Below are 18,185 nucleotides of genomic sequence, written 5' to 3'. Positions count from 1 at the left end.
CAATAAAAACACACACACACACACCAGAAATGGAACATGTCAAACATATTTATCTTTATAGAAAAAATAAGTCTCTTTCTTTTCCAAAAACAACTTTTTTTGTTTTTTTTCGTTTGTTTGTTTGTTTGCTCGGATTCAGTTTTTGTCCATACATTTACGTGGTAAATATTGAACTCAGAGGCTGTAGTCATGCACTGCTTCTCTGACTCTCAGTCCCGGCGCCTTCACAAACGAGGTGGGGGCAAAGTCAAAGTGTTCCGGGGGGCTGCTTTGTGTTGAAGTGGGACAGGCCGCTGAAGCTTGTCTTTTTGGGAGGGGGACAGGACTTGTGCACTGTTGATAAAGGGGCGTGTCTATCCCCTCTGAGTCCTGGGTCCATGGAGCTTTGTTCTGTTTTCTGGGAAGGTGCTGGAGTGGGTCTGCATTGTGATGTCACCGGGACAGACCTCCCGATTGGCCAAAGAGTGAAGATCAGCCAGCCAACCAGAGGCCTCCAATCCAGTGAATCGAGGGAGTGCTGTTGAATTGTTCGGCACCAACGCTGTGTTGTGGTGCCACGATAAATCGGTCAAATTCAGTTGAGTCCGAAGTGAGAGTCCACTGCTTTGAGTTTCAGCAGCACTGTGTGCTGTTCTTAATGAGATAATACTGCTGGGGTGCCATCCTGCCCTCTCCAGGACTCAGGGAGCGAGCGGTGAGCACAGCGAGTGTACAGCACACAGAACCCGGGCCGTCCCACTAGAGAGGCACTAGCACTGGGGCCTGACCGGCTTCTACTGATCCTCAAATGTCTTGGATCATTCAGACCGAAGATACATACAATACTTACATACATAACATAACATACATCTTTTTTTTTTGTTTTTTTAAACAACATGACCATAAAGGCCTTCCAAAGCTACTGCTTCTGAAATATTCAGGGTACAACACAGTAGATGGAATTTAGCAGCACAAAAAAAAAACAAAAACAGAATTATAGAAAACATTTAATTTCGTTGAGGGGGGGGGGTAAAGATTTCATGACATGTGCATCGTACCTTGATCTCCCCCTCCCCCTCTTCCTAAACGTTTCATTTAATGTTTGATTTTTATACGTCCAGCTCTTCTGTCCAAAGCTGTGTTCTGATGTTTGAACCTTTTACCTCCCAGTCCTCATGAAAGCCTCTCTGTGCACCTCTACAATGACATCTTTCAGACCAATCAGCAAGCCCAGAGAACTCAAGCACTGCAAGATCCCAGAAACGCAGGACTGAAACTTCACACGCCACAGAGGACGCTTCACCTAGGAACACCGATCTACCACAACAAGCACAGTCTGTACCTTTGCTGTGAAAGTACAATCGAAGCAGGCATGCTTGGGTTTTGGAACATAAAGCCCTTTGGAGTAAAGACCTTGATGAGTGTGTTCGACTGGGAAGTGAAAGGTTAACAGTCTCTGCCCTTGTGTCTCTAGCTGCAGGTACAGTGCATGCAAGCCTGCACAGCACTGAAGTTTCACATGTCTCGTTATCACAGTTATCTATAGTACCTGTTCACTCCCATTGCAATCACAGCCCAACAGAAACGTCAAGCTCAACTGAAGCAGGACTTCTGAAGCACATACGGCTTCAACTCCCTGGTGCACCACGAACGCCACACAACACAGCCGAGCCAGGGAGGAACCAAGATGCTCAGGGTTGTGCCGCAGTGGGAAGCCATTTATCGGAACACATCCCAGTCTAAATGAAAACTGCAGCCGAGCGACCAGAGACAGAACAGCTGGAACAACTGAATTGTGTAGGACTGACTGAGCACCCCTGTCCTAGCTGGCACGTATTCAGATTGGGGTTGCGATTGTACAATTTCTTTCTTTCGTTCTTTTTTTTTTTTTTACGAAGACAAAAATCACTGTTTTGTTTTTTCAAAAGTGCTGTTTTTTTAACGTAGTGTTTTTCTTCTGTTTCTTTACATATATAAATAAAGTCCTCCTGTCCCCTTCATGTTATTTTTTATTTTTTTTAACACCCTTCAGCGTTTTTTAAAACACCCTGAAATGTTTGTTGGTTTGTTTCTGTTGCTCGGTTTTGGGGCGTGCATTTTCGTTTTCTGCTCCTATCGCCGTTACAATCGCAGCCAACAATATATTCTGATTAAAGACCTGAATGATCAGCCGGCTCTAAATGCTGAGCGAAGCCCCAGTGCGTTGAAAAATTAATTTTCTGAATTAAAAAATGACAAAACACAGAGCTTCAGCTGCCCTTTAGAAAACAAGAACAAAATATGAAAGTCAAACTCAAATTAAAAAAACTAAAAAAGAAAACTAAACACCAGTTCGTGCAGCCCGGTTTGACCCACACGCTTCAGTCCCAATGCTCGTTTTGCCTCACAGTCTAGATTATAATAATATTATTAATAACAATAACAATAACAACAATTGCACATTAACTGCCGCAGCACTGCATCCACGGCTAAAAACAAAAACAAATTAAGAAGTGTCGAGAAATAAAAAAGTATCAAGCAAAGAGAATTCAAAAAAAAAAAAAAGGCCCCTTCCACGATTCAAGTATGATCTGTGTCCAGTTGTGATGTGTGAGACAGACCAGTCCTGCACACTCGCTCTCTCTCTCTCTCTCTCATCGTACTCTCCTGCACACTCGCTCTCTCTCTCTCTCAACGTACTCTCCTGCACACTCGCTCTCTCTCTCATCGTACTCTCCTGCACACTCGCTCTCTCTCTCATCGTACTCTCCTGCACACTCGCTCTCTCTCTCATCGTACTCTCCTGCACACTCGCTCTCTCTCTCTCTCATTGTACTCTCCTGCACACTCGCTCTCTCTCAACGTACTCTCCTGCACACTCACTCTCTCTCATCGTACTCTCCTGCACACTCGCTCTCTCTCTCAACGTACTCTCCTGCACACTCGCTCACTCTCTCTCATCGTACTCTCCTGCACACTCGCTCTCTCTCTCATCGTACTCTCCTGCACACTCGCTCTCTCTCTCTCTCATCGTACTCTCCTGCACACTCGCTCTCTCTCTCTCATCGTACTCTCCTGCACACTCAGTCTCTCTCATCGTACTCTCCTGCACACTCGCTCTCTCTCTCTCATCGTACTCTCCTGCACACTCGCTCTCTCTCTCATCGTACTCTCCTGCACACTCGCTCTCTCTCTCATCGTACTCTCCTGCACACTCGCTCTCTCTCTCTCTCATTGTACTCTCCTGCACACTCACTCTCTCTCATCGTACTCTCCTGCACACTCGCTCTCTCTCTCAACGTACTCTCCTGCACACTCGCTCACTCTCTCTCATCGTACTCTCCTGCACACTCGCTCTCTCTCTCATCGTACTCTCCTGCACACTCGCTCTCTCTCTCTCTCATCGTACTCTCCTGCACACTCGCTCTCTCTCTCTCATCGTACTCTCCTGCACACTCAGTCTCTCTCATCGTACTCTCCTGCACACTCGCTCTCTCTCTCTCATCGTACTCTCCTGCACACTCGCTCTCTCTCTCATCGTACTCTCCTGCACACTCGCTCTCTCTCTCATCGTACTCTCCTGCACACTCGCTCTCTCTCTCATCGTACTCTCCTGCACACTCCCTCCCTCCCTCCCTCTCTCCAGTCTATGCAGTCATGTGTTGGGTTATTGCCCGAAGTGCATACAGAAGTTCCGCTTGCATCCTGGCCTCCATGATGAGCAGGTTCACATGGACCTGAGAGACAGAAAGAAAAGCAAAGGAAACAAGCATGTCAAGTCCAGTCAGGAAGGGTTAATCTTGTCTGAGAACACGTGAATAAATACTCTTACAAGTCCCGCATGCTGTGCAATCGTACTTGTAGTTTTAATGTGCTCTCTGGTAGCTGTGGGTTGAATACCCTGCAGTGATGTCTGTGTCTGTCTGTCTGCAGTGTAAATAAACAGAGCTTGACAGACAGACAGAGGCAGCATGTTGGCCACAGAGCCTGAAGAAAGGGCTTGGGTTAGGGATAGTCACAGACTCCATGTACCCTACACCCTAATATGCAGCGACACAAGAACTTTTACATGACACGTGAAGCTCTACAATATCGAACACCCTCCCCCTTCTCTCCCCCCCTCCCCCCTCCTCCCTCCTCACCTTCTCAGCCTGCTTCAGCTGTTTCCAGCAGCAGTGGAGAAGCTGGGATTTGGTTTTCTCTGGGTGGCAGGTCACGGTCTTGATGTACAGCTTCAGACTCCTCTCCAGCAAGTGGTTCACCTCTCCGTAGTCATAGTCATCATAGCTGTACTCAGAACACAGGGGCAGCCCGGTCAGGACAGGCTGCCTGCACTCACACACTCACTGGGGTCTACACAGAGCCAAGGTTACGTAAATCAAACAGCTAGCAGTGACAGGAAAACCGAGTCGCTGCAGCGCTTTCCAGCAAACCCTTTCTGACATTCCTTCAGCCTGTACTCCCTCCCTAACCCCTCCACACCTTGACAATGTGTTTACTAGAACACCACGGATTAGCAGTGCTGCCAGGACAGTGGTAAAGCATAGTATAAGCATAGGAAACACATGCAAAAATAAAGTGCTTGTGGTGTGCGGCTGCACCCTTCAGAGCGCAGTGCCGGCCAGGTTACCTGATGCCAAACATGCAGTGGATGTAGTTCCAGACGGCTCTCTTCAGGTCGGAGCCCTGCCCCTCTCCCAGGAGGCCGTTCTGCAGGCTGGTCACTGTCCGGAAGCGCTCGTCCAGCAGATGGCCGATGTCCGAGTAGAGCCGGTTCACCAGAGAGAAGCCGTGATCCTCCCAGGAGTAATCCTGCACGAGAAACGAGAGCATGCGGTTACAGCAGGCAGGCAGCGTCCGGACTGTGTCCGAGTCTATGTGCAATACATGCAGGGTTGTGTTGCAATGCGCAGTGTACTGTGCGGTGTTGTGTTATCAATGTGTTGTACTGCAATTTGTTCTGTTGCACTGTGCTGTGTTATGGTTTGCTGTATTGTGTTGTATTATTGTATGTTCTGCTGTGTTACAATGTGTTACAATGTGTTGTGTTGAAAGCCCCTCACCTGGACCCTGAACACCTGGAAGTGGTCCTCATTGCGGCGTGTGAACTCCTGGTATCTGAACTCGGGGTCCGACAGGAAGCAGGACAGGTCAGTGGGACGGGGCGGCTTCTCCTCCAGATCTGGGGGACGGGACGGGACGGCACTCAGAGGAGCGAACACCACAAGCACAGTCTGCAGACTCCGTGTCAGACTTACACTAACTAGGATACACACAGTATACCTGCCTATATCTCACATAAACACGCAGCACAGAAACACAGCAGGAGGGTTTGGTTTAAAGGTCGCTGAGGCAGCACCAGTGTGAAACACAATGGTTATGCAGCATTGATCCCAAAGGTCATTATGGATCTTTTGATTGAAGAACAGAATAAAGACAGTATAATAACCTTGAAGATCTGCTACTTTTCCAGATAATAGATAGATCGATATGGGGTGCAATCGCCATGGACACTAATACAGCTCTGGCACTGATTCTGCACACTGGAAATGAAGCGTCATGTATGACATGCTTCCTGGTGTTAGGAGCACTGTCTCTGTCTCCAGGTCTGCCCCTACCTTCCTCCTGGTCCCCCTGCGCTGTGATCTTATGCTCCCCTCGTCGCTCCTTCTCTCCCTGCAGCCTCTGCATCCTGTCTCGCAGGGCTCCCGCCTCGCAGCTCGAGTCCAGGGACTGCAAACACACACACACACACACACACAGAGACACACAGAGACACTGGCGTCAGAAAACAAAGGCCTCTGCTCCTTTCGAGTTTCAAACACAAACAAAGCCAGCAGAAAGCCCCGCTGTGCTCTCAAGACGTTGTTGTCAGCACTGGCTGCAAACACACTCTTTGCTGCTCTTGTTGGGTGTAAACCTCCACTTGCATTTCCCAGTGTTGGCAAAACCAAAAACCTTGCTTTGCAGGTCAGCTAGTGCCAAATAACCCCTGCACTGCCAGACATCACTGTGTTACCAGACTGAGTTACCCAGCAAAACTGAATTCCAGTGTATGGTACTGCATGCTGCTCTCATCCACTGGAACAAACTGGACTGCAGTAAAAGTCCATGCGCTGTTGCGGACTCACCCTGCGGCGGTGGGAGCGCAGGTTCTCAGGGGTGCAGGCAGCGTTGCCGTTGGCCGTGTCGCAGAAGCAGTAGCTGCCGAGGTTGGGGTTCCCGGGGGTCCCTGGGACAGGGGGGTCCTGCTCTATCCCCACCCCAAACACGAAGCTGGCCAGAGCGTGGCAGTGAGCCAGTAACACCACTGCCTGGACCAGCTCTGCCATTGACCAGCACTGCTCCCCAATCTTCAAGAGGGACTAGAGAGAGAGAGAGAGAGAGAGAGAGAGAGAGAGAGAGAGAGAGAGAGAGAGAGCTTTACTGTACAGTGTACAGCACAGACACTGCTCCCTGGTCTTCCACAGAGGCTGTACAAGTCTGATCAGAGACATGGGGTTTGTTTAGTGAATTCAAAGTGACCCCATGTCATTGAACCCGGGTCCTACCTCGATGTGCTCCCGGGCGACGAGCCAAGGCCGGTGAGCCAGCACCTTGTTGATCTCGTGAAGGTTGCGCAGGCGCTGGGGGGCGGAGTCCAGGCCCTGGAGCCACGCGGGGTCGCCTCCCACTCGCAGGAACTGGGCGGAGTGCAGAGAGACTAGATACCGGCAGTGATGACGGGCTGCAGCCTGAAGAACAGACAGACACACAGCACAGCACATCAAGAACATGTATAATTACACTGATTATCATTACCCTGACCCCCTGAACCCCTGATCCTGACCCTGACCCCCTGAACCCCTTACATCTACACTGTAGAAACTGGAGACAAACAGCACAGCACATCAAGAACATGCATAATTACACTGACTATCATTACCCTGACCGTGACCCTGACCCTGACCCTGACCCTGACCCTGACCCCCTGAACCCCTTACATCTACACTGTAGAAACTGGAGACAAACAGCACGGCACATCAAGAACATGCATAATTACACTGACTACCCCTCAGCCCAAACGGTTGACTAGTTTCTAGCATTTGTACTTCTGCTTTTATGACAGGAATCTATTTGCATCCATGTGAAAAGCCCCTCGATCCAGTTCTAAGTACAGTGGTGGGGGTGCTCAGCCCCAGGAGCGGTAAGGGAGGGGGGCTCACCATGATGGCGATGTAATGGCGGTAGTGGAAGGGCAGCGGCCCGTCCATGTGCAGGATGTAGTGCTGGGTGCGCAGGAAGCTATCCAGGTACTGCGGGTGGTAGCCCATCTGCTGGGTGACCGAGTCCAGGCGCCCCCTGCTGGCCAGAGCCTTCACGAACAGCAGCTGCGGGCGCTCCTTCTCCGAACTCACCTTTACCACCTGGGAGAAGAGACAGAGAGCCGCGTCAGAGAATACATGCTCCCCCAGGAAACAACATTCAGGAAAATTGGTTCCACTTCCGAATATCTGTAACCCCTTATTGTTTTGTAACAAAGTGATTTTTCTTTGCATATAAGTCTATACCCATGCATTTTCATCGAAAACTTTAATTTTAAGACCACTTTCCTTAACCCGAACCCTTAATTTATACCATCCACTGTTCTGACAGATCCAGTCTCACCTACAATGATACATGAGAACAGCCAGCAAACAGAGCTCCCATTCACTAGCATTGCACATGCAGAATTTACATACAAACAGATAAATAACAAACATGCATGTGGGGGGGAACAAACAAGCGTTCGCTGGGGGCACACATATTCACAGAATATTTGTTTCTGGGGGCACACATATTCAGGGGGACCCATATTAAAATTCCACTGGCAGAGCTTGGAAATGGCGACACAAGAACAGCCTCAACAGGATGGGGATCTGGATGAAGAGGAGCTCAGACTGCAGATCTGGGGTTAGAGAGAGGGAGAGAGAGCACAGTACAACACCCACAGGGAGAGATAAAGAAATGGAGAAGGAAACAAGGAGCGGGGGAGAGACGAGAGCGGAGGAAGGAGAGAATGCGAGTGACAAGGAGAGGGGGTGGCAAGCAGAGCGCGGTGGGGGGGGTGCATGTGAGCGCAGAGTGAGGAAAGGAAAGAGGAGGAGGCACAGAGAGAGAGAGAGTGACTGAGAGAGGAATGGGTTCCGATTCCTGGAGGAGGCGCTGGGACAGCTGCAGCCCCTTCTAGTCCTCAGAGTCAGCGCGTTGACGCTGGGGGCTCACAGGGGCTCCGGCTGCTATTGATCTCAACAGCACCACAACAAATAGGATCTGCGTCAGGAATAATAACCCTCCCGCGGTTCAAGAGGTGTGTTTATCCAGGGTACCGTTCTATTTAAAGCCTTGGCTGCAGCTTCTTAAAAGAAGTGGATCTATCGAGGCACAGGGAGGGGGGAGGGCAGGACTGTGAAAAACAAACACTGTACAACCAACAGCAGCTGTGCGTGTATCCAGGATATTAAACAATGTTAAATAATTAAATCATAAGATCTTGATTCAACTGAGTGAGTACACAGCATTTGTAGTTAACAATATATCACCTTGTTTAAAATCCACACTGGGCTTTATTAATCTGACTGGCACTCAAAGCAAAGCCCTCAGAAGAGAAAGACTTGAAACTAAACACACCAACTAGTGAACAACTTCATGCAGTTCCAGCCATCAGCCACTGGGGGGACAGACTGGCACATTTTTTGCTAACTTACTCCAGCCATGTTTCTTTCATTTCCAGTATTTAAAGCACAGGTTAAACCCTATTCAGAATATGAAAGTTACTCAGTATCGATATGTTGTTAGGTGTCGATCAGCTCTGGTGTAATCACACGAGAAGGAAGGCGTCAGAAACAGCATGGAGAGAGCAATGTGGAGAGAGCAGTGAAGAGAGAGCAGTGAAGAGAGAGAGCAGTGAAGAGAGAGAGAGCAGTGAAGAGAGAGAGCAGTTGAGAGACAGCAGTGTGGAGAGAGCAGTGTGGAGAGAGAAGGCAGGGAGCGACAGAGAGCCAAGGGAAGGACTCACTCTGCCAACCTCAACGGTCATTTTGTGAGAGAGCTTTCATTTTGTCTCTTGCAAACAGCTGCCCTAGCTTTTCAACACGTACGTGAACGAGACAGAGAGAAATCAAACACCGTAAAACAACCTTAATGACGTGCTTCAGTAACTGTTCTTTTATTTGAAGGATTTTCTTTCAGTACCATTTCTGGCGCTTGTACTTGTAAGCCTGACCACAGCAAGCACACCACAACATAAACCACATGCATCTCAGTGTAAACTTTGTACAGCCCTTTACCCACTTCTCTCTGCTTTCTAATTGGCAGTGCTTTCACAGTGCTTGCACTATGCTTTCCTACACTTTGCTGTTCTTTCAGCTCGGTATGGAAACGCTCCTAATTACACACGTTTCTTTGTAGTGTTTACCCACGAAGCACAGATTTTGCAATGTACTGTATTCTCTTTGAGAGTGGGGACTAAAGGAAATGCTCTTGTATCAAAGTGTTCTTATTCAATCCCACCCTGAAGGGCATGCTTAACCATTAGGGCAAGGAGAGATGCCTCAGTTCTGGACATGTTGAGAAACATGCCTGGAGATGATCTCAGTACAGTGTATCTCCAGGCTACTTATTAAACCTGCTTAGATCATCATTGGGCTGGGTGTGAGCTGCTTCTACCTGGCTCGGGTTTATTGCAGTTCTGCACAGTAAAGCACAGGAGATGCACAGCCTCTTTCACATTGCAGCACAGCAGGGCTCAATGGAATTGAAATGAATTACAATCATTGCACTTGAACCTTGAACCTGCATACTTGTAGTTGATATACTTGATCAATTCCAGTTCAATTCCACGCCTATCCAAGCTTAACCCTTCGCAGTTCCAGCTTGTGTTTGACACACAGCGAACGTTACTCTCGTATTTTCAGCGACCCCATCTGTTTGACAAAGCTACAGTTATATTGCGTGTTTGCACCTGTGATTATTACTGCTGGGTTATGTTCCTTTAGCCTTTAATTGCAATTACTGCAGCATCACTGTAACTGTAATTGAACGAAAATCATTGGAATTGGAATTTCAGCCAACAACGCTGCTGGCATTGTAATTATATTTCTAAGTGTCTCCAGGTCTGTGTTCCAGTGATCCCACACCCCCAGCCAAGCTGCTTGCAACCCCCCTGCGTTTGTGCTCTGACCAGCCGATTACTTCAGCACACACTGTGCTCTTCACAGAGCGCACGCAGGGTTACACACAATGCCAGACTGCATCTCTCAGGACTGGAAGGTGCAGCACAGGCCCTGCACGCCAAACAGCTTTCTAAACACTTCATATTTTTGACTGAATGCGTTTACTGTTTACGTGGGACTACAACGCCTGTGTGTACCTGGACAGACAGACACAGTAGACAGATACACAGACAGACAGAAGGAACCCTCTTTAGATGGACAGTGTGATACACAGACAGACTGGCTGACACTGTAGACTGCAGGATCAGCTTCATGCAGAGCTGCAGAGGAGATGGTATTGGTGGGCAGGGCATTGACCCACTTCAGCGCTCTGTGAAAACACTGTGCATTCCAGCTGAGGAGCCAGGGAACATTTTTAGCCATTCGCACACATGACTGTCACTTAAATCTGCCTGCTGTCACGTCCTCATCATTCCACAATCCGGACGGACACTCGGGCCTGGAATTCTCATCCCATTCTAAAGAGGGACACAAATTATATATATATATATATATATATATATATATATATATATATATATATATATATATATATATATATATATATATATATATATATATATACACTGTATATATATATATATTTTAATGGTATTTAATCACTTTGCATTTTAAATGCTACATTTTTATCGAGTGCTGTAAAGTGGTCCCTACCCTTCCATTGATTTATCATTGTGCAACATCATCCAGAGTGAAATACATGACTGACTTTACATGCGCTGACGTTACCTTCCTTACTTGATAGGAGGGGTCGACGTATTACAGTACAGCTGAATAGAATGTAAAAATCTACCATTAAAACCAACCAAATACTTCCCGATAGCTTTTCTTTTGTGAATCAAGTGGTAACCCCACACTGGTTTGGATTGTTCTCCTAGCAGATTCACAGGCTCTGCACCAGTATGACCAGCTGGAACCTGGCACACAGTCCACTTACGTGCAGCCAAGCCAGTGCTGGAGATCAGCTGTCAGGGGCCCCTTGCTGCCTGGCTGCCAGAAATAGTGCCAGGAAAGCTCAGCTCAGACATCAAATCTGTGTCTGTGAAACGCCAAGAGCTACGATTGTGTGGCAATCGCATGGACCTTCACTGCATCACCTTGATCAGTCTTACAAGAGGGAATTCAAAAGAAGAAAAACAAGCTGTTTCACAGACACCAGTCTGTGAATCCCAGTCAGGCAGGGGGTCACTGAGAGGTAGATACTGTAGATATCAAGAGAGATTTAGCACCATGCATCCCTGCCTAGCTCCTGGTGAATAAACTTCCTCCATGACCAACCGTGTAAAAATGTGAGAGCAGAAATAAAATGAAAGCTGCTGTGTGGCGCGGCAGAGTTAACCAGGAGGCTGCACTCGAGAGATGACTCAATCACTAGCGATGCTCTTTGAGATCTTGTGTGGGTGAAAACCACTATATAAATGCAAATGCCATCCTTCTGCCCCCACGCTGATCCTGCAGCTTGAGATCAGAGCATGACTAGGTCCGTGCATCCGTGTGCTGCCTGCAGCTTGAGCTCAGAGCATGACTAGGTCTGTGCATCAGTGTGCACAAACACAAACCACAATGCATGGCACAGTATCACCCAGCACAGCTATGCAGAGCATCTGAACTATGTGGATCATGCATTTGATTAAAATGCTTTATACAGATGTAACGCCTTTTATACTATGCAAATAGTGTACACATCCCAATCATTAGACAGGTCCCACACATGAACTTGTATATACAGTTTCCATGAAATGGTGCTCACGTGGACCAGTAAAGAAGAAATGAAGACTACATTTCATTTCAGATTTCATTTCTATTCTAATTTGAGCGCATCAGTAAATGCATTCTACTGCTATCATTGTTTTAAATGTCTAGGTAAATGCAACTGTACAGCTCACACGAAACAGCACAGTGGTTTGAGGGTTTGCTGTACAGGCAGCGTGGTTTGGGTCCCAGCTGAGAACTGTAAGTGGTTGCAGAGTCTGGAAGGAAGCAGAGACAGGAAAGAGTGTGCGGGGTCTGTCTGGGTGGCAGTCGCTGCACAGCACTGCACAGCTCTGCCTGTCACCCCTGAGTCAGGGGCAGAGGGTTGGGTAAGTCTGTGCAGACACCAACCTCCCTCCCATGCCCCCTGCCTGCCAAACAGACAAGCAGACAGGCAACTGACTTCTGGGTGGCAGTTACTGTAACCTACACACAAACACACATTTTGGTTTCCGTAGAATCTCTACAGAAAAAAATACACACGGTGGGCAAGAAAGGAAAAAAAAAAGAAAAAAACTATTGTCTTTCTTGAAACTAAACTTGAGCATTAAAAAAAAACAGGATTTGTTATTTTTATAATAAAAGAAAAACAAAAATGACTTGTGATCACCATGCGTGCTTTTAGTTTACAGAAAATGTTTGCAAAGTGCTGGTAAAGAACAACAATTAAAGTCCTGACAAGTTCATTTAAAATTGATGTGCCTCCATTTTTTTTCGTTCAAACCAGCAACTAGCATCATTGAAATCATCTGGTAGGCTGTATAGCTGTCCTGTATTCGTGCTTTTGCATCATTCCCAGTTGAACGACTCAAAAACAAATTTCTCATTTTCAATGCACAAGACAAAACACACACTTACAAAAACAACAATGCAAAGTACTAGTAACATTAACAATAATAATAATAAAATCCCCGTTATATTTTAACCTGATATTTAGTAATTATCGATCACAGTCGTAACACCCGACAAACGAACCGCATATTCTTCTATTTACAGAACTACAGATGCGGCGCTCCGCAGAACTGGAAGCATGCTGATGACATCACCTCCGGCAGCTGAGAGGGGGCGTGGTCATCATCGCCCGGCCTGCGCTCTCACACAGTGGAAAAACACCGGCCACTCTATCCGCTTTTAAATACATATATATATATATATATATCCATTCACTGCCTGTCCCTTTTTATTTTTTTTCATGCTCTCTCGACAATAATGTGCATTTTTCTTTTGTGTCAATTGCCGATGACACGTAGCGCTGCTCGAAGCCTGTAATAATAATGTAGACACTGCTTCCACTGACTCAGAAGGGCTTGATTTCCAAGGCTTCCTTTGTTAGCTGTATGTGGTTAAAGTGACGGCATTTTTTTATACTGCGGTTCTGCGTTTGACATGATTACGACATATTAATTATACAGTGTGTCCGCGTCCCACCTTCACCATCCTATAAAAAGAACTACTAAACACCGAATTAAAGTGTTTTTTTCTTCTGTCTTACTTTAAACTCGACCGCTACCCCAACCAAACAAGGAGTTTGCATACTAGAAACACGTTATATCTCTTCGTTGAGGTCCCCACAAATCGTTTGTACACTGCGGTAAACACCGCGCTATTTCGACCATTGTTTTTTGTACGTCATGTTTTTGGGACATACCTAGTGCATTTTAAATCTTAACCAACGTCCAAAGAGACGTCTTGTTAGTGTTGCTGCATGGCAGAGTGTTTGAAGGTCATGTCGAGATCTTCTTGTTGTATTTGGGTTCTTCCCCAGCTCCCTTACTGTACCCAGTGCTGTTGTTCATCTGTGTTAATACAAAGCGCTCCACCAAGCCAAGGCAACGAGGGGCTGTGAATCTGTTAAAACCACAGCTTTCTACACACTCAGAATAGTCTCTATTGGGATTCTACAGAATAATCTCTATTGTGATTCTACAGAATTATCTCTATTGTGATTCTACAGAATTACCTCTATTGTGATTCTACAGAATTATCTCTATTGTAGTTCCAGGGGATGTTGCTCTGCGTGCAGCAGGCTTCCTCAAAGAGGCACGTCCAGGCTTGTTTAGCCAACATTGCTGTCAGGGTTGGAGGAAGTTCACCACACAGCCAGCCCACTGCAGGGCAAGGAGTTCAGAGCCATCTGACTGTGGTGCACGGAATCAGGACTAGACTACAGCATGCTATAGTGACAGCGCTGGAGAGCGGACCATGGGAGAGTGCAGACTAGGGCTCATTAGTAGAGTTTCAGGGTAGTGACAGCGCTGGAGATCTTAGAACAGAGTGTGAACTCAAAACAGTTCTGTGAAAAATACCTCCCGAGTTTAAATAAATAATAAACAGAGCGATGCAAAGCCCACAGCGAGGCTAGCAGGGTCAGGGGGTTTGTAGGCATTGCAAACAAGACGAGAGGGTGAGGACTGCCAGGGCTCGCCACCCTAAACAAGCTTAACTTGCACAGGACCAGACAACGCAAGCTTTTATCCTCTGTGTGTCTGAGGCTCTTCCTATAACACTGCTGACACCTAGACCAGAGATAATCCAGGGCAAAACATAATGAGTTTACACTGAGAGTGGCATGATACAGGAACGCCACACACACACACACAGAGTGCACACACACACACACACAGAGTGCACAAACACACACAGAGTGCACACACACACACAAACACACACACACACACACGCAGCGCACACACACACAAACGCAGCGCACACACAGACACAGTCACTGACACACACACACACAGACACACGCAAACCAATCCCCTAGCATGTATTACCCTGATGAAGCACTGACCAGTGGAGGGCACTGTCAGCCTGCCTGACACTGTGTCAACAGAGATGTTATCAGGTGTACTGCGGTGTACGGTAAACGTAAAGTGAAATCATGGTCCGATAACTCACTTAGAAGGGTAGAACACTGTGCACTGGCACTACCCACTTACCCGCCTTTCACACCCCGTAACACACAAAGGGGATCTGGGCACAGACAGGGAGGCAGTCGCAATGCGCTCCTGGAACCCCAGTGCTCACACACATTCTAGAATGCTCGGGGCAGGAGCACAGCGGTTAGGTCTCGGGACTGGGACCCAGCACTGAGATCAATATATCAGAATCCAGTATTTCATTTCAATCTGCAAACCATTCATCCTGCCCCCCTTTTCTCCCTCCTCTTTCCCCCCCCCCTCTCTCAACGCAGACTAAGCTGCTGCCGTTCACTAACCCCCTTGTTTTCAAGCTTGTTATTTGTGCATCTCTTTCAGAGTGGCGAGGGAGGGGAGGGGAGGGGAGGGGAGGGGGAGGGGAGAGGGAGGGGGGCAGAGCTGGTCTAGTTTTAAAGCCAGATGAGTTTCCTTATCTTCTTGTTTTTGCACACCCACACCAGGCGCCCAGGCATTGGGTTAAGCAGCTTGACATTAAAAAGCAGAAACGGTTCTTCTGATGCAGGGGGTATTTGAGCTGATTTGATGCAGTTGCACTTGTGGAAAGTTTTTTATTTTTTTTGTTCAAATGCTGCATGAACTGTCTGCCTTGGTGCTTGTCTGCGGGAATGCGCAGTTAGAGAGGGTGGCTGACTCTTTAGAAAGCACCCTGGAGAAATATAATTACTGAAGAAAAAAAAAAGAGGAAGGAGGAGAAAACAAAGCAAAGAAAAAAATGAGAAAGAAAGAGAGAGAAAGAAAGAAAGAAAGGACAGAAAGAAAGAACCAAAGTTTATTTTCTGTCTGTCATCTTCATTGTAGTTTTTGTCTGTTGAATTTGGGAGGGGCGGGGGTTAACTTCTGCACCAAGAAAAACAAAACAATAAATATATTCAACCCCTGACTGTTTAGCCCAGACCTGGACACTGCAACAGCTAATTGGACAGCAAGCCGAGGAAGGAGGGAATAAATAAAAGGGAAAATGAATGGGTAACAAAAAATGGAAGTGTGTTAAAGAATTGAGATTATAAAAAAGGGAATAAAAAAGACATACGACATTCAAAAATAACCTGTTCATGATGTATATATATATATACGGTTATATATATATATTTAAGTGGGGAAAAAAAGCCTCTATTGTTCTCAGAATCTGAAAAAGCGCAGTAAACAAGGTCCCTGCCAGGAGCGCCCCCTCCCGCTCAACGAGGGAACTGCAGCCAGAACAGGAGAAAAACAACTTTGATTGGCAGCACCCAGCATCCCAGCACAAAGGGACCGAGTTCAATACCACATTTAAAAGACCCACTGAACCCCAGAGCTTTCAGGTTCACAGATTAAATAAGACTGGAGTATGCGTGCCCCGCAACTCAGCTCCAACATTGCTAAAATACAAAATCGAGTATTTACTCGTAACCCCCCTCCTCTCAGACCATTAGCTTAAAACATAGACCTGCTACGAGAACGATCATATATCAATTAGTTTTATATCATACTTAAGTGACTTACATTAAAGTCTCGCAAAATGTTATGTACAGGGGATTAACTGGACACTATATTATAATTTAGTAGTAGCTAAAGACTAGCATGAAAAGCAGTGAGAGAAAATTATAACCGAATATAGTGTACAGGCATATGAATACACAGGACAGACAGGTTCGGGGTATGTTGGAATGTGCAATCCTATTACAAACATGCAACATGCAAAGAAAGGCCAATTCCTAACACACCATGATGTTGACAATGGTAGATTATTCAAAATGAACTAGACTGAGGCACTGACACGTTATTTCCAAGCTCACTTTGATGAAGAATGAGAATAATGAATTAAACCATCTACCCTGAACATTCTTCAATTTTCAAAAAAAAAAAAAGTGGGGGTCGGGGGGGGGGGGGGGGGGGGGGATCGGTTATATCTCTTCGTACAGGGGGGGGGGCTTAAACATCTTACTGCATCCTAAAAACAACCAATAACCTATCAATCACAGCCAAATACAATGGCATTTTCCTGTTTTCTGTAAACAGGCAGTTAACTATGCATTTGCTTTGGATGTTAAAATGAACTATTTTTTCCAATGCAGTATTTGTTTTCCAAGTCTAAAACATGAATATTTCATCCGCCTCTTAATAATTTGAGTCTGTTTTTATCATGCATTGAAAAGTTTTGAACGCGTTAAGACATTTATTTTTATAAATAAATAAATAATAAAAGACACAGAAACACAACTATTACATTGACACTTAACAGAAAACAAAGATCATTAAAACACAAAGCCTGCATTTCTAGACGGTTCTTCAGGGATTCTGTTATGTCCGATGACATGTCAAAATCAATCACATTTGAATCGCACAAGGAAATCGGTATAATAGATGCTCTGAAAGGATAAAACGGTCCAAAACATTCTACTAAAATATAGAAGAAAAAAGCACCTCCCATTCATTCATACAAATAAGCTACCACACGATCTCCCCCTCCATCAATAAAGCTTAAGGACCTGCGCTCAAAAGGCTGTATTTTTCACATGACGTTTCTAAATAACAAAAGACATTACTCTACTTTTTTTTTTTCTGAAACCGAAAATTAAATGAAAAGTGATAGAAACACACATGAACGTCATTTGCTGCGGATCTAGCGAATGAATGAACAACTTTTATATTTGAAGAAGTTGCCTTTCATGTAAATAATGTTCTAAACTGCATTGAAGCGTTCTTAAAATAAAAGCAGCTGTATTTCAGAAAAGCCTCGGTACCTGAGTCTGGAGTCGCTGGCACTGGTTTCCTAGGGGGAAGTCCATATTTTTTGCACAGATGATCATTTTCTTCTTGGTTAGTGCATTGATCCGGCTCCAGTCCTACTTGCTAACTAACAAAGACCCGACCGACGGTACAATCTACAAGTCCGGGCACAGAGAGAAAAAAAAAAAAAAAAACAACCAGACTGACAGTTCTCAGCGGGGCTCAGCCAATCCCACAACCCCGAGGGCGGGACTAAAGGAACGGCCTGTAGAGCGCCCAGGAGCCAATCAAAGTCCCGGATGAGTTTTTTTTTTTTTTTTTTTTAGGGCTCTTGAGAAGACCAATGAGCGTCAGAGCGCTGTGGAAAATTACCTGCCAGTCTTGCCGTTCAGCCCCGCCCCACTGGAGCAGATGCTAGTTCGTCTGAGCAGTAGGGGAGGGTGGCAGGGCAATGTAACAGCTTTGATGAAAGAGGAAGAGGTGGGGGTGGCAAGTAATGGAGAGGTAATTTATACGTGCCTCCGTGAGGGTTTTGTTTTCACGCGATGGGGGTGCATTTCCCCGGCGACGG

General features: G+C 46.3%; 1 protein-coding gene across 1 annotated transcript; it reads right to left on the bottom strand.

Annotated features, from left to right (window-relative positions):
- Positions 1-32: 32 nt before the first annotated feature.
- LOC117411942 (sestrin-3-like) lies at positions 33-17,783 on the bottom strand. Its single transcript, XM_034019814.3, has 9 exons — positions 17,629-17,783; positions 7,164-7,364; positions 6,510-6,692; positions 6,090-6,323; positions 5,577-5,691; positions 5,022-5,140; positions 4,589-4,770; positions 4,101-4,245; positions 33-3,695 (listed from the first exon to the last, which is right to left on the bottom strand). Exons 1-9 carry the CDS (start codon positions 17,692-17,694, stop codon positions 3,606-3,608), a joined length of 1,335 nt encoding a protein of 444 aa, XP_033875705.1. The 5' UTR covers positions 17,695-17,783; the 3' UTR covers positions 33-3,605.
- Between the last annotated feature and the right edge of the window lie 402 nt (positions 17,784-18,185).

The sequence above is a fragment of the Acipenser ruthenus genome, chromosome 16 (assembly GCF_902713425.1).
Source record: "Acipenser ruthenus chromosome 16, fAciRut3.2 maternal haplotype, whole genome shotgun sequence".
In the NCBI taxonomy this organism is placed as follows: Eukaryota; Metazoa; Chordata; class Actinopteri; order Acipenseriformes; family Acipenseridae; genus Acipenser; species Acipenser ruthenus.
The sequence above is the reverse complement of the archived record's forward strand: the minus strand, read 5'-3'. Positions and strand labels throughout refer to the sequence as shown.